Source organism: Heliangelus exortis, chromosome 2 (genome assembly GCF_036169615.1).
Source record: "Heliangelus exortis chromosome 2, bHelExo1.hap1, whole genome shotgun sequence".
Taxonomy (NCBI): domain Eukaryota; kingdom Metazoa; phylum Chordata; class Aves; order Apodiformes; family Trochilidae; genus Heliangelus; species Heliangelus exortis.
Window position 1 is genome coordinate 15,370,007 of NC_092423.1, and position 16,564 is coordinate 15,386,570.

Consider the following 16,564-nt stretch of genomic DNA (forward strand, 5'->3'; position numbering starts at 1 on the left):
CTTTTTCTGTCTTTGGTGTCTTCCAAACTTCTCAGACAGCTGAAAAGAGGAATCCAGCAATGATGAGGTGTCTGCTAGTTAGAGCTGAATTTATATCAATTAGTGTTGACTCGCTAGTGCACTCTGTTTTGAGACAGTAGGCTTTGTCTAGGTAGAAGTAGGTGCTAAAGAAAAAGGTTTCTTTTTTTTTTATACTGTTCCCAACAAAACCTGCTTGCTTCAGGAGGGTTCCATTGCCTTTAGCCTACCCTTATATGCAGAGCACCTGAGCAGCCCTGCATGGGACTTGCTCCTGAAAGATTTCTAGGAGGGAAATGAATGTGGGCATCTTGTTTTCACACACCCAGTTAAGAACCTTGATGGGAAAGCTTGTAGGAGAGCCTGCATGCCAAGCTTAAAGTTTTGTGAATTAAAGAGATTTAATTTGTGATGAGTATGAGTACTGCTTGTGCACAGGTATAGGGAAAGACTTCTTTTTTTTACCTGTGAGAAATTTTTGGTTTGTTCTTTTCTGTAATGCTGAAGGCTGTTGGGTCAATAACATGGAAAGAGCGCAAAGGTATTCAAGGTAGTACTGAGACCTGTCGGGTGGGGAGTTCAGCAAGCTAATAATACACTGCAGGGCTGTCCTTTTGTGAAAAGAGCAGGCACTGATATGCTTTTTTTATTATAATGTGTTGATTTTACCTGTAACAGGTCATCTCCTGTGCTTTCAACATCGTCTGCACAGTTTTTTAAACAGCTGGGCCCAGTCCTGCAGAGGATTTTAGCTCTAGGCTTCTGTTCTTTCCAATGCCAAACTCTAGAAATTTCTTTTTTTTCCCCAACATGCAGCAAGATTGTTCTAGGCTGTCAGGAAGTGTGTGGCTGGGACACTTTGGTCATATGTGAATCAGTTATGTGACTCTCTCTTACATAGGCAGCTGCTGCCCATAGTCACCCACAACTGCAGCAGCCATAATGACCCAGATTGCTCCTGTTCCTGTGAACTCCACTGCTGGGCTGAGCCTCTCTCAAAACCTCTGCTAGAATTAATAAGAAACATTCTTGGATGAGACATCTGAAAATTAGTTAGAAAGCAGAAGGTTGTGGCAGGGTTTTGGTTTTTTGTTTTTTTCCCCAAGTGCTTGTTGACATTGGATAAATTAGAAATATTCCCCTATTCTGGTATTTTATAGGTAAAACAAAGTTAGGATGCTGCTTTCCATTCCATTCCAGCATGTAATTGCCCTTAGGACTCAAAGCAGGGAGGATTTCTAGTGGTAAACAGCCTTTCTGAAATACAGTTAGCACTAATTAACATCCATGGGGGGAATTTAATCAGAAGCAGCCAGATTAGTTCTGTTTTCTGAATTGTTTTTTCTCACCTTGGATGTGACTGTTCTTGGTCAGGCTGGAAACCTCATTGTCCTAGGGTATATTGTCCTCCAGTGCTGTCACATCAAAGACTTTTAAAAGGAATAGAATCTTCAAGAAGAACCTTCTTGATGGGTCAGGTGCTACAAGTTTCCCCTAGAAGTATACAGCATTAAATTTCTGTGCTACAAGCCAAGTCACAGCTTTCCCTGTTCCATGCTTTACTTATTTTACTCACAGTTAGAGCCTTTTTGTTTGTGTGGGTCACTGAATTGGTTCATTTGAAGAATGATATTTCAAAACTATGTAGTGTATGTTGAAACACCAGTAAAAGCACTTCATTTTAAAAATTTGGGATACCTAATACAAATGTAAAAATAGTAGGTAAAAATACCTCCCTGATATTTTCCTCCAAATTGTTTGAAGGGCTAGTTGTGGATTATGTGCTTTGTTAGCTCTTTGGTTATTGGCTGTTTGTCCAGTACCTAGATAGTGAAATTGAATTTTGTTTACTTCCTAGGGTATGCTTCTATACTGCAATAGAAGCACTAAAAAAAAAAAGTAAAATCATGTGAAAAGCTTTATTGGATACATGTGTGGGTGTGTGAGTGCAATATAGAGAAAAATGTCAAAACTGAAAGTTTTCTTTCAATGCAGGAGGGATGTGATTCCTGTCTAGCAAAGCTAGTATTTCTGGATTGATTTTTGGTTTTATATGCAACTGTTGATTAACTGACAGAATTTCTTTTTTGTTTGTTTAGTTACTTGCTAACCAGTTTTGTTTAGAGCTTGAGCCTATCTTAAGCTACAGTCAAGTGCCATTGGACTTCTACCCCTTGTGATAGGAAAAAAAATCTCAGCTGGAATCTGATTGGCATGTAAAGTTACAGAATTTTAAGAGCTTTAGGCTGAGCAACGTTTAATCAGCATGCTTAAAGGGTGTTTTCTATGAGGTATTTGTTTTTCTGGCATCATGCCTGTTGATTTGTGGCAAAGTACTGTATTTGGGTTAAGTATTTGGGACTGTAGGTAAGGTATGCTTTATTGGAAGGATTGCAAGACTGTGTACCTGTAAGGGGTTTCTTGGTTTGTTTTGAAGTTTGCCATCATTGTTCCTTTTTTTCCAGAAGTTTGGTGTCAATCAGTCTAAGCCAGAATTTACAGTGGATCTCAAAGGGGCATTGATTGACTGGGCCTCAAAGGACAAATCCAGCAAAAAGAATGTTATTGAGGTAACCTGTTTAATTCAAAACTCAAAAAACCCTCCAACTTATGTGTACCTTAATAACTTAGGAAATTTTCTCTCAACCTAACTTAAAATAAAAAAAAACTTTAATTGAGCTTTCTGTATTTCTTCATGCCATCTTAGTAGATGTATCTTATTACCTGCAAGAAATGTTCATTTTTAATATGTTTGTATGGGACATGCTTTTAAATTCTGAGCAATCTCCTTTTTTGCTGTTTTCACTGTTAAGTTTTCTAGACTGGCTATATATTATCTAACAGTTATGCCAGGTTGAAGTTTGATTTAATTTAGGCAATTTCACTTTTGAATTTTAGTGTGTTTATCAATTCTGATGGTATGTGGTTTTATTTCTTTAAAGCTAAAAACCCGCCAAGGAACTGAGCTCTTAATTCAATCTGATAATGACAGCTTTATTAATGAATGGTATAAGGTTCTTAACTATACCATCAACAATCAGGTATGTGTTTGAATCATGAAGGCTCTGTTTTCAAGCGAATGTTATTTAATAAAATAATCGATGTAACAACAACTAGTGCTTCATGTACATCTTTGTCTCTCAATTTCCTTGAATATTTGTAGGAGGTTGAGGATATGGCAGTTTCTGGTGGTGACAAGGGACATATAATTAATAATGGCAAAGGAAAAAGAATGGTCTGCTGGATTTAGAACCAGGAGATGTGGGCTAACCTCTGGCTTAGAAAAGACCTCTCGTCTGTGGCCAAATATTTGTTGTGTCTCTGTAATCTAAAAGGTTCTGATAGAGAAGAAGTGAAAGGGGGAGGACAGCCAAAGCAGTGCTTCATGACTTGCATCAATCAGCATTTGATACTGCTATTCACTTAATAAGACAGCACCGAAGTGCAGATAAAAAGCTTTGGCAAAATGCTATGTTATCTTTTCTTATCAGACAGCATAATGCCAACTATTTAATCAACAGAAAAGTGATGAAGCATTTGATCTTGATATTGCCAAGAAAAATTTAGCATCCTTGAATTCAGAGGTTTGAGATATTTGGTAAAATATTTCTATTGTATCAAGTTGACTTAATGGGTATTCCTAATTTTTATGGGCACAGGTCTGGCTGCTGTCCATAACCTGCATTTACGTTGTTTTCAGTGCCAGTAGCTTTCATTTCTCTTAGCTCTGATAGTGTTTTCCACCCAAACACAGCAGGCCAATATGCATGGTTTAGTTTCTTTGTGTGCTTATGGTTTAGGCTCCTAATCTTCTGCTCTCTCCTGGTATGAAAATGTCATGACCCTGAATAACCAGGCAAGGCAGTCACTCAGAGATACCCTTCTCCTGTCTGCCCTGTGTAATGTGAGTCCACTTCTCTGCTTATTTAGAAATGAAAATGGAAAGGCTGAGATACAGCTGAGATGAAATCAAGGTATTATCTGTTAGGTTGTGGAAGCGAGTGGTGAAATGGGGAGAGTTTGACAGCACGCTGGAGGAAACAGTGTTATAATACTGATGGAATCTGGTAGCCAAGGGACCTCAGATTACAAGGGAAAAGTTCAAAAAGTACATTATTAAACTACGTGATAATTTGGAGCACCTAAGCTTTGGCTACAAAAATCTGTAAGATCTGAAGCAAACTTATAGTTTTGGAAAATTTATGATAACATTGTTGGTAAGTCTCTTTTCCAGGATGGCTATGGCTAGTTCTAGTGTGATGAGATTTTTTAAAAAAGCAACAAGTTCAGCTTAGATTTTATTTGCTTTGCTCCTTCAAGCTGCTATTGTGGCAATATGGTGTACAAGAGAAATAGGATGCACGGGATGTGGCTGCTCTATTTTACATACAGAAATTTCCAAGTTATTTGATTAGACTTGTCCCATAACACAAACTAGTCTCCTGGCAATTTTTTTCCAAAACTGCTAAGAATTCTAAAATTTATCAGTCCTGAAAAGCTTTGAGGCCTCTTGAAGAGTGCACTGTCCAAATGGTCTTGGTGGCTCAGGGAGCCTTAGCAAAGACATAATTTGGGCTGTTGAATATATTCATCTTTGATATGTAAAAAGAATAACCAAGGCTTTTGGAAAGCAACAAGAAATAATCATAGAATGGTTTGAGTTGGAAGGGACCTTAAAGATCATCTGGCTCCAACCCCTCTGCATGGGCAGGGACACCTTCCATGAGACCAGGTTGCTTAAAGTCCCATCCAGCCTGGATTTGTAAGGAGGTGTTGTAAGGAGGTGTTGCTTGTAAGGAGGTGTTTAAAGCTAGCTCTAGCCTTTCAAGTTGAAGTGCAACTTAAAGAGGCTATGCTTCTGCTTAGTTATTGCAAATTTGCCTTGTTTTTGAAATGTCATTCCTTGTAACAAAAGACACTGTGCAGTGAGATTTTTGAAACCACATAGAAGTGAAGTTTGTTTCAGTAGAAGTGAAGTAAGAAATGAGAGTTTTGGAAGCACGTATGTTGCACTGAGACAAGAGGAATTTTCTTTTTCTATATACTGGTATGTCTGCAGTCATGCACGTAGTGTAGGTATGAAGCTGCAAGTAGGCAGTTTCACAGACTCTGGTATCATTTTCAGACTGAATTCAGTGTATGTTTTGACAGTGATAAAATTTTCCAACTGGTAGTTATATTTTCTATTAAAAATTTAATTAGGGACATCAGAAATAAGATAAGTGGCCTAGAAATTACTCTGTCCAACCACATGTAGCAGACTGTGAAATAGCCAATGTTTGCTTACAGGATTTGAAAAAACAACACATTGCTATTGTTTATTGGTTGATGTAATGAAGTGTTATGAAAGCCTGGTTGTGCTTTGGTGTCCAGCAAAACTTTCTTTATTGGATCTTAAGATCAAAAACTGTTTCTCAAAGTTATTCACTCTGCCGCTGAGAATGGTATCATCTCTGAAGATGCTTTTAGCATTTAGAGTTGAGTTCAGGAGACAACCAACTGAGTATCATAGGGAAAGAAATGCTGTGTTGTAGAACTGTCTACTGGAAATGTGCAAGATAATGCTCAATTCTATGAACTGTCAAACTGATCTCTGTGTGTCTTCTTAAATCTAATAGGTAGTGGAGTCTGACGAAGCATTAGAAGATGAAATACCAGATTCGCCTGGGGTGGAAAAACAAGACAAAGAAAAAGAGAAGGAGAATAAAGACTCTAAGAAACTTCGTTGTGAGTTGAAAATGTTACATTAATTGATTTTGCAATGTCAGCTGTTAATTTTTGCGTCCTCTGTATTATGTGTACTAACACATAGTACAAATTCAAAAGGACAGCTAGAAATGAAACTACACGAGTTCAGAAGCACTTCCATATAATTCATTATACATCCTAATGCCAGTTAGTAGCTTTTTCCCATGTTTTATTAGTCACTCTAGGAAAAAAAAAGAATGGGTTTAGTTCCTGCTTGTCACTGCACGACACATGAAAAATAGGAAGTGATAAACTGGTTTATTTTCAACGTGTTGTCAAATGCACGAACAGAATTTCAGAGTTAAATTTCTTTTAGCTACAGAAATTTCTTCCTATGCACAGAAATATATTAATCAGACAGGCTATTTTCTCTCTTACCTCTAGGCCTTGTATGTAATTCTGAGGGAAGTATTTCTTTCAAAATAGTTAACTCAATGAAAAGTTGCACTGGTTTTAAAACTAGCTATAGCTTTAAAATTCTACACCAATTTCTTAGGCAAGCTAGCATTTAGCTTAGTTTAGCTGGTTTCACAGGCAGCATATGGTTTTAAAAGTTTTTGTTGGTTTTTTTGTGGTGTTCGTGGAGTTCCAAAAAGTGAAGGAAAATAATGTGGGTGCATTGCAAATTCCAATAGGATTTTTTTTTCTTGTGGTTTGGAGCTTAATTTGAAAAAAGAAATGTTGGTTCCTTGGAAGGTAAATGCAGTATTGTTTCTGTGGATACTCATGCTAAATATAATTCTCTTTTCAGCTGTGAAAGCACCCAGCAATGTAGATTCCACAGATCAGAAAAAGACTAAAACGAAGCTGAAGAAGTTTCTTACACGGCGCCCTACATTACAAGCTGTCCGTGAAAAAGGCTACATTAAGGGTAAATGAACCTTTTTAGCAAAGCACATAATCAAAAAGCTGAATTTCATAGTTCATGTGTAAAATGTGGTTAAAATTATCTTGTTTCAGAGTAAGCCACATGTATATGGCTCGTTAAACAAAAGTCTTGGATGTATAGTGGAATGTGTGATTGAAAGCATTTTTCTAAGCGCTGCTGCTACACTTAACTAAAGGAAGTTGTCCTTTCCTTTAGTTTCTTACTGGCAAAACTGCAGTGGAAGCTGAGGATTCAGAAGCCTGTTTGGATCTGGAGTGTATTTTAGCTAGAGGGTACATTTGGTCTGCTCTTCTGAGCCTGAAACTTCAGATAGCTGATGATGATTTGGGCAAACAAAGGAAATGGAGAAGTCCTTTGGGTACAAAGCTGATTGCATGTACTCACCTGTTTCACAAGGGTTATTTTCAACCGTGTGCCATCTCATAAGAAATGAAATATTTAGGCAAACCAGGATAAATGAATCTTAGCTTAAACATATTTTTTTCCCTTTTTTTTTTGAACGTATGCATTTTAAAAATTGTTTTGCAAACAATGACTTATGTATATGCTTACATCAAAATTATGAAAGAATTTCTTTCCATTTGTCAAGGTTATAGAAACTTTGAGAGAATAGTAATTGCACAGGTTTAAGTAAATGTGTTTGTGTAAATTAGTGACATGATACTCACTGTAAAACTTTATTAATTTATTTGTATGCTATAGCAGTACTTGCAGGTGATGTTCTACTAGGGTCACGATAGCATACGGGTAGGCAAATATCAGACCAAATCATAATGTGATTTGCCTAACTACCTACTTTAATAGGTGTGCTTCTGTTGCCTGTGATGTTTGATATATTTGTGTATCTGCAAATATAATTTAACTGTAAATTATGACATTTTTGTATGGGATAAGGAGTCATTATTCCCAGACCTTGATGTTTTGCTCTGTTTAAATCTCAGTATTTATGTCATGGCTGACTGACGTAACCTCTGGCATTAGCAAGAGTGAATGCTATGCCAAGTTTTATTTGTACATAAGCATGCTGATGACTGGATTTTTAATAAAGACATTAAGGAACAGAGAGTTTGTTTTTATTTAAGATGATGTTGTAAAGTTTAAAAGTTGGATCTGTGCTTTACAGTTTAACATTTACTGTATGAGTGAAAAAGACAGAAAACTTTATTAAAAAAGCCCAGTGTACTTTTGTGGCTGCTACAGAAAAAGCTTAATAAGCAGAAAACTGCAAACCCAGTATGAGCAGAAAAAAGTGCTAGAAAAAGCATGCCCTAAACAGAGATGTACATGTGCTAAAGTTTTGTTGTGGAAAAACAAAATAAAAAAAGTTACTTTAAGAAGATGAGAGAAAAAAATATGGTTCCTGTATATGTGGAAGTTATGGAAGTCAGAGGCAGTTGTAGCAAATCAGTTTCTTACATGCTAGTATTGGCTTGTGCCATGCACTCTGCATTGCTTTATGGGCTACAGCTGCATGCTAGCCTGGCTTTATAGTGTGTGGGCTTTTTCAATTCCTTGCTATGTAACTGGCTGCTTAAGTAACAGGACTGAGGTGTTTTGAGGCTCTGCTCTGGCCTTGTACACATACAGCTCAGAATAATGTTACATGACAATTTTCATCCTGTATCATTGGTTTAGTGTGCTGTCTGGAGTCCCTAATGTAATATATGCAAGTGTTGTTAATGAATCTGCTTAAATTACTTATCATCAAAAAGGCACTGGATGCTATGCATGATGAAAATGCAAAAGTTTCTCTTGCATAAACTCTGAAGTATGATCTAGATACTGTGTAATAGCTATTTACATTCCTTATTTAACAGATAAAAAAACCCTAAAACACAGTAAACCTTCCTTTAAGAGCGTGAGCTTTGCCTCTCTATCTCAAGACCCTATTTCAGTCTCATGCATATGAACAGGAGAGGTCATCTTTGATGAAAACCATGGAAATGGGTCGGAGAAGGATTTTGGTGAATACATAATGTGAAAGAAGAGTTAACATGTTGCCAAGAGTCTTTATAAGAATCTTTTCTTCCCAAGATGATTTTAATTTTTTGTTTGAGGATTCTGTAGTTTTTAAAACAAGGCTAAAACCCACCGTTGCCTGTAAATATCTGCATTTAGGTGCCAGCCTCACAGCCGGGTTGTTGAAGCACAGTCATACTTACATCCATTCAGACCTTTGTGATATAAAGGTCGCCACATACAAGTCCATGTCAGAAATAAAAATGCTAGAAGTTAAAGACTCTACATTAAAGTAAATAGTTAGGTAATACTGTTGTTACACAGTAGGTGTGATGAAAGATGAAATATTACAGTTTTTTTCCCCAAAGCAATGCCAGAAGCTTTCACTTTGGTTAATTTCTGTTCAGATTTTTAGTGAAGATTACAGCAAATATATTTTGAACTCAGAACAGGAGTGTAATAGGATATTTGAATCCATTAAATTTCTCATTATAGTAAAGACTGTGTGACTTACAGTTATTTCCTGGTAGCTTAAAATAATTTCATTAGCAGAAGTCCCTTACTCACAGACTCACGTTTAGGTAACTGCTGACACTTTTTCTTACTGGGTGCTGCTTCTTGCTGGGAGTTGTGGAGAGCCCTTTTCAGAACTTCCCAATTTTCACTCTGATACTGTGACAGTTGTTCCCTGTGGTGTTTGCCCTTTCTAGAGGTTTGTTTTAAACTGAACTAGTTCTGTCACTTGAGTCCTGTTCCACTGTACATCAGTCTCTCTGCTTGGTTCCAGATCAAGTGTTCGGTTCCAACCTCACCAGCTTGTGTCAAAGAGAAAACAGCACGGTGCCCAAGTTTGTGAAACTCTGCATTGAGCATGTTGAGGAACATGGTATGGTGAAATTGGTTTTTTTCTAAACCTGTCTTGCTTACCATGCTATCTAATCCTTAGAATGCTGCAGATATCTTTGGGGAAAGTGATGTGAAACCTGTATCTGTAGAGAGCAATGAGCTTTCAAGAGTGGGGGGAGGCAGGTGGGATCCAGAATGGGATGAGGGGATGAAATCTTGTATTTGGGATATTGATCTGCCTTGGTATCTTTCAAGCTGAGGAGAGGGCAAGACAGTCTTCTGGCAGCAAGGCTCCAGGGAAAGGGGGATTACAAGTGGTAGAGCTCAGACTGTCAGCATTTTTGTCAGATCAAGAGACAGAGGGAGACTTTATTTTTTGAAGGTTTTAGCATGCTAAAAATAATTTATATTAAAACTACTTTGAAACAAACTTATGGAAAAAGTTGTGTTCCCATTCTAGATATGCTTTGACTGCCAGAAGACAAAGTTATACTGATTACTATGACAAACTCTGTGCAATTCTAGAGATGGAGTCCATATGTGGACACTGATCATTTTTCTTTGCTTTCATTGAAAATGTCTCTCCTTCCTAATAACTGAGATAATTATATTTTTGAAAGTTATATGTGACATTCTGGGTTGCCTGATGTAAAGGGATGTCTTCATATTTTCGTTGAAAATATGGTAGCTGTTATTTCTGGCTTGGCTGTAGTCTGTCCTGGTTTTCTTGCTTGTTTCTTGCTGTTGCCATTGTCCTTACCTTGGAAAGATAACTGAGAGAGGGTTATGGAATCTCCATAATTGTAATTCAAATACATACCAGTATGTAAATCTGAGAATGCTCTATTGGGAATCAAGGCGTTACAAGGGAATACTACGTGTGAATTCTAAGGCATCTACCATGGGAACTACATTTAGGATTCTGTTGCACCTGTAGTCCTTTCTCAGTTCTGGCCTGGAAGGGGAAAAATAACTGCTTCATTGCCTTCCTCTAGTTGAACAAGCTGCTGCCTTGCTTTTAAGAGCAGACTTTTTTCTGCTTGTGCTATGCAGTTTGTGAGGGGGTATTTTGCTTTTTTTTTTTTGTTATTTTTGGGTTTTTTGTTGTTTTTTTTTGGGGGGGGGGGTTGTTTGTGTTTTGTTTTTTTTTTTTTTAATTTTTGTTTGGTTTTTTGTTGGTTTTTTGTTTTACTTTTTATTTTAAAGACAGGACTAGAGTGATGATAGTGGTGAAGTTTTCCATTTTTAAATACCTGAGGGGAGACTGAAAGAAATGAGTAGCTTTTTCCCCCACTTCTCCAACTCTTCTTTTTACTGCCAGTACACTTCAAATCAGTTCTTTCTCTAAAGGAATGACTAGTGGATTGTGGGGAAAAGGGATATGTCAGATGGTGCTGGTAACTGTGCTGTGTTGCATCAGACAACTACTTGAGGAGCTACAGGGACTGCAGGTATTCTGGCAAGGCTCACTCTCAGTAGCACTGACTCACATGATGCATTCAAGTGGTGTTTCAATTAAATTATTTACCTCCTAATCACTTCTGAGTAACTGCAGCTGCAACCACAGAGACAACAGTTTTCTTCTTTTCTGGTTGAATGTACAATATTGTAAGGGCAAGGGCTGCCCATTTGAGTTTTGTAGGCTGTGGGTAGTGATGAGTGTGCATGCACATCCTTCCTTCTCCATGCAGACCTGGTCACTTGGCAACTTTGAGATGCACTTTATGCATGACTTGATTTTATTTTTCTTAACTAAAACCATACATTAAAAAAATTGAACATCCACAAAATACTTGGTTTGTGCATGTTGGGCTCCCATATACCTGCTGCCCACCTATCACAAGCATCTTAAATGAGACACCTTGTCTCATCAGGGAAACTTGGGAGCTGTTGCCTCACTCCTCACTACTACTGTTCTGCTGTGTAGGAAGCTCTAGAGATCACTGAGCTTGATGCTGCCAAACTTGTGTCAGCAGACTAAAACCTACATATGCCCATCCAAAAAAGCTAGTTTAACCTTTTTTGGGGGGTTGTTTTTTTTTTTTTGTTTGGTTGGTTGGTTGGTTTTTTTAACCAGCTCTTCATTGCTACAAGGTGGGGTTCTTTTGTTGTTAATTTTGCTGAGAAGACCTATAAAGAAGCATCCTAGTGATTTCAGAATTCGTGTATGTATTGAGGTGTTAAAATGGATTTATCCCTTTGTTTTAGGACTAGATATTGATGGCTTATACAGAGTTAGTGGCAATCTTGCAGTGATACAGAAGCTAAGATTTGCTGTCAATCATGGTAAGCTTACTTCAACTATATTACAAATACATGTATTTTCAGATTGCTGTTTGTAGAAAGCAGGAAAAAAATTCTTAATGTGCACCTGCAGTCTTTCATGCAAAATGTTTACCTTCAAAGTAAAATTACTTCAAAATTGCAGAATTTCATGTGTAATATATGTAATTTGAAAAGCCTAGCATCCTGGAGGTTTGGTCTTATGTGGAACATAGAGGCATTGCTAGAACATAATTCTGAAGAATGGTGGTAATAGAATTTGAGGGGAAGGGAATTATTTCAAACAAAATAACTTGATACCTTATATTAGTGGAGGCTTAATATGCTGTTTTTCCATTAAAATTGTGAGTCAACTCTTTTATCAAGATCACTACAGCCCTTTATCATGGGGGTGCTTAGCTTCTCTTCCCTCTACTGTGTGTCCATAACCATTTCATGAGGCTGTATCTTAGTGTTTTGCTCAGTGGAAGAGGACAGTAGCCCATCTACAGTGTGACCTCTCATTTCCTGATTGATGGGGTCTAACAGTAAATTTTGTTATGTCAGCAGCTCCTTTTCCCTTCTGGAAAATGCTCATGGTGTAGGGGGGCTGTGCATAGTGCAGCAGCCTGGCCATCTCTTGAGTGGATGAGTTTTTTTGTATCTCCTTTTACACAGCTACAGCTCTGCATCCCAGCAGAGAATGGGCTGAAATGGAGCAAGAGCATTCATTGCTTTAAAACCAGCAAGTGTGGAAGAGTAATTAAGTTTATACAAAGGGGAAAAAAAACCACAAACGAGCACTTTTAATTATTAACAAATTATTCATTTTTCTCTCTCAGATGAGAAACTGGACTTGAATGACAGTAAATGGGAAGATATACATGTCATCACAGGGGCTCTAAAGATGTTTTTCAGAGAATTGCCAGAGCCACTGTTCACTTATAATCACTTCAATGACTTTGTCAATGCAATCAGTAAGTCTGGAAAATGCACCTGTGCTTTTTGTTTTATTTCTGCTTAATATGTGCAATTCGTTAAATTATTTTGGATGGTAAAAAGAATGTTTTGCTTATGACCATCTGTAGGGCTTGTCTGGAATTGCTTGTCAGCAATGCACAGACTGGCCAGAAGGTGGTAGTATTTTATCTCATATTAACACTGCAAAACTTCTTTTATTCCCAGTCTGTTAACTTTTCTGCTAAAAGTTTCAAAGAAAATGACTGAATTTTTGTTTCTACACCTTACCCTTTTACAGAACAAGAACCAAGGCAGCGTGTCCATGCTGTTAAAGATTTAATCAAACAGTTGCCAAAACCAAATCAGGACACTATGCAGGTACTCTTTAGACACCTGAAGAGGTAAGTAGCAGATGGAAGGAAGGGCTTTGTATCGCTGATCTTCCCTTAAAACTAAATAATCCAATTGAAAGCACTAGGTAACTGTTCCCATTGTTGTTTTTTTTCTTGTCTATATTTGACCTGATGAAAACAATATATCAATCTGTGTTTATACAAGCTTGCAGAGCACCAAATGGACTTTAGACAGCATGTGTCATTGTTGTGGTGTTTACTGCCAAGTTCTTATGTTCCAGGGATTGTGAGAGGATCAGGAATAGCATTTCAAAACAAAACATTACTGTAGAGGGGGGAATCACAGCACTCTTATGTCCTAATTACATTAAATAAATATTGCAAATAATATTTGCTTTAGACTGTATCTTTTTCCTGTCATTCCACTACTGCTAAGTCTGGGTTTTTATTTTTTTTTTTTTTGTTTTGTTTTTTTTTTCAGAGTTGTAGAAAATGGAGAGAAGAACCGAATGACCTATCAAAGTGTAGCAATAGTTTTTGGTCCAACATTATTAAAACCAGAGAAAGAGACTGGTAACATAGCTGTCCATACAGTATATCAAAATCAGATTGTAGAATTAATTCTACTGGAATTGAATTCCATCTTTGGACGCTGACGTTTTTCTTGGAGTAGAAACTGAAAGTGATGGGTTGGCAGCAGTACTCCCATCAGAAGAAAAATCCCTCACTGTACATGGTGTATTATGTTTGTGGACCAAGCAGCAACTTTTTTTTTTTGCACTTTTGGGGGGAGGAGAAACAGGAGAAATGTTTGACCACTTTAATGCAAATTAAAGACAACACTTTAGATTTTGTCAGAAAGCTCAATGTAAGAAGTTAATTGAAAAGTTTATAGTTTGCTTTTTTTAAAGTAGCATTGGAAAAATGTAATATAGGTTCATACACTGGATTTCTTGGAGACTAAAGCTATTAATCTCAAACTGGATAATCTGGAATTTAATCTTAAAATTCTGCCACTTGAAAGGGAGAGGTCCTACCAACTGGTATGGAAAATTCAGTGAAGTTGCATCCTAATCCTGTATATTACAACCTACTCAGATCTGTATGACACTTTTCCAAGGGGTTTCTGCATGCAGTGACTGTCTTAATCTTGTACTAACAGTTCAGTTGAGTTATTCAAATGTAATTTCTCTGGTCCTTTTTTCCCCTTTTTTTTCTAGCTTTCTTTCCTTTTTTTTTTTTTTTCCCCTTTTTTCTTTTTCCCCCCCCAGCAACCTTTCTGGAACTTCTTTGCTGCTTTATACAACAGCACACTATTTGAAACATTGAACTTGTAAGAATATCCAGCAATGGATGTTTGTCTTGTGACACAATAGAAGTAATATTTAATAATCATGTTCATTTATTCAGGGTATTTCCTGAGCTAAGTTTTTGTGTTATACTGATTTAAAGCTACAATCCTAAGTAAATACCAACTGTAACACTGTATTGAGTTTTTGTTATAATGCTGTCCTAGTGGAAGTTTCTTGATGTAAATACAGGCTGTCCTTTTGATTCTTGTATATAATTCAGTTCCTGTATAGTTGTAAGAACACTTTAGTCATACATTTCTAATCATGGGTAGATTAATGACAGTAGCATAATGTTTCCAGTGGATGTCTGAGTTTCAGCAGGGAAACAGGTTATGGGGCTGGGGGAGGGGGGAACCTAACTGTGTGCACTTTTAGATGTTAATTACATTTGCGGGCAAATAACTGTAATGCAAATGGTACTGGAGAAATACTGAGTGTGCTTGCTAAATTGTTAATGCACTACAAGAGGAGCCTTTTAGGTTATTTAATATGTACAGGATACATTACAAAAATGTATTATGAATTCTAACATCTACAAATAGTGAAACTCATTTTTTTGATAGATAGATGTTTGATGGAATCCATGATGCTAAAATTAAGATTTTCTTTTTACATTAATGTAGAATAATTTGTAAAATTGGTTTTGAAAGATTTTGTTACAGGGAGCATGGTCTGCTGAAGACTTTTTTTAAATGTATTTTTCTAGACTAACTGCTGTATCTGACATACTTGTTATGTCTAACATGAATAAAGTAAACCATTAGTTCTTTTAGAGTTTGCTGTTCCCACTTCAGACAACATGAACCCCCTTCAAACAGTAAGACCAATGTATCTTGCTGCTTAGCATGGGTACTACTTGTGGCAAAGAGTTTGCGTGCTGGATTAAAAGACAAATGCTTACTTTTATAACTTGACAATTTTAGGAACTTCCAGTCCCTTGTTTTAACAACTTAAATTCTAACATAAGGTTCAGAGAGGGTAGAAGTAATTTATGGATACAAATTAGCTGTCTTTAAAACAGATCCCAACTTACTCAGAACCTACTCTATGGAAGCAGATATACTGGGGAACTAGTTGTATTCTGCCTCTAATACATTGTAGATCTTTCATAACACAGTTCTGGCTTGCAGCAAAGGGGATGTGTGGTGAAACACTGAGATGTAATCAGATGAATGGTATGAGAATTCTGTGAGCATAGGGCTTGCATGGAAAGTCTTTGGTGATAAAAGAGAAGATGAGTTACCTTGTGGCTTTCTCACTGTCTTCTTGTGGTAATGGTGAAGTCTTGTGGTTTGTTGCAAAGCGACCTGGGTGAGGATTGTGATAGCTCCACCTCAGCATGGTGCCAGCCTCTTGGCACAAGGGAGCAGTGCCCAGCAGCAGGTGTGCTCCAGGCTATAGAATAGATCAACACAGTTGAAATCTCTTGCTGTAGATTATTCAAATCCCAACTTCAGCTGTTAAATTAAAAAAAAGAATTCCCACTGCTATATGAGAGGGCTTTTCCACAGGTCACCTTTTCTTGTACGAGTGTTACGTTTTTTCAAATAATGCCTTTTTAAAAGAATGTGATAGAGGATGTCACGCTTTTCGTTGTATTCCCCCAAAATAAAGCATTTTGTTATTACGACATATAATGTGGCTTTGTGCAGTGAAGTTATGTTTTTATGTTTTAATGTTTTAGGTTTTAGCTGTGAGAGGAGAGAGTATTCTTTTTAATGGAAAGAAGTGTAGCTAAACACTTAAAACACTGAGGAGGAGGCTGTCCAAGCTGATGGTGTGCTTGCCATGTCCAACTTGAAACAGTGTATGTCAGCACACTGGGTTTCTTCACTGTTTAAAATACCTTGTCTTGTCCCTGCAGTTTGCTTTCTTTTAAAAAATCAACAACAAATTTTTGCACGAACACAAAAAGGGAAAGCTATTTCTGTTAGATTAAACATAATTAAATTTATATATTCCTCAGTTTGGGCTCTCAGTCAGATTAGGTCCTGGCTTAAAACAGATTTAAAGACTAGAATATAAACTTTTGCAGCCATGCTACTCACAGATACTGAAGGTCAAATATTATGACCTTTGCTGAAACTTTGTTCCAGCACCAGGAGCTGTGTTCAGCTCTGTAGTTCAGCTGCACAGTGTTAGTACTAAGCAGCTCTCAGATGCACCGATCTGTACTG

General features: G+C 37.2%; 1 protein-coding gene across 10 annotated transcripts in view; it reads left to right on the forward strand.

The window, feature by feature from the left end:
• Nucleotides 1-16,024, forward strand: part of ARHGAP12 (Rho GTPase activating protein 12) — a 73,085-nt gene extending 57,061 nt beyond the window's left edge. For 7 of the 10 annotated variants that reach the window (XM_071734867.1, XM_071734871.1, XM_071734868.1 and 4 more), the window contains 9 exons: nt 2,484-2,588; nt 2,961-3,059; nt 5,637-5,745; nt 6,518-6,637; nt 9,402-9,500; nt 11,669-11,746; nt 12,565-12,699; nt 12,981-13,083; nt 13,517-14,023. In XM_071734867.1, coding sequence (XP_071590968.1) covers nt 2,484-2,588; nt 2,961-3,059; nt 5,637-5,745; nt 6,518-6,637; nt 9,402-9,500; nt 11,669-11,746; nt 12,565-12,699; nt 12,981-13,083; nt 13,517-13,691 — 1,023 coding nt within the window. In that variant the 3' untranslated portion in view covers nt 13,692-14,023. Of the gene's footprint in view, nt 1-2,483; nt 2,589-2,960; nt 3,060-5,636; nt 5,746-6,517; nt 6,638-9,401; nt 9,501-11,668; nt 11,747-12,564; nt 12,700-12,980; nt 13,084-13,516 lie in introns of all 10 variants that reach the window. The other 3 variants (XM_071734866.1, XM_071734869.1, XM_071734865.1) reach the window with 2 other exon arrangements.
• The last annotated feature ends 540 nt before the right edge of the window (nt 16,025-16,564 follow it).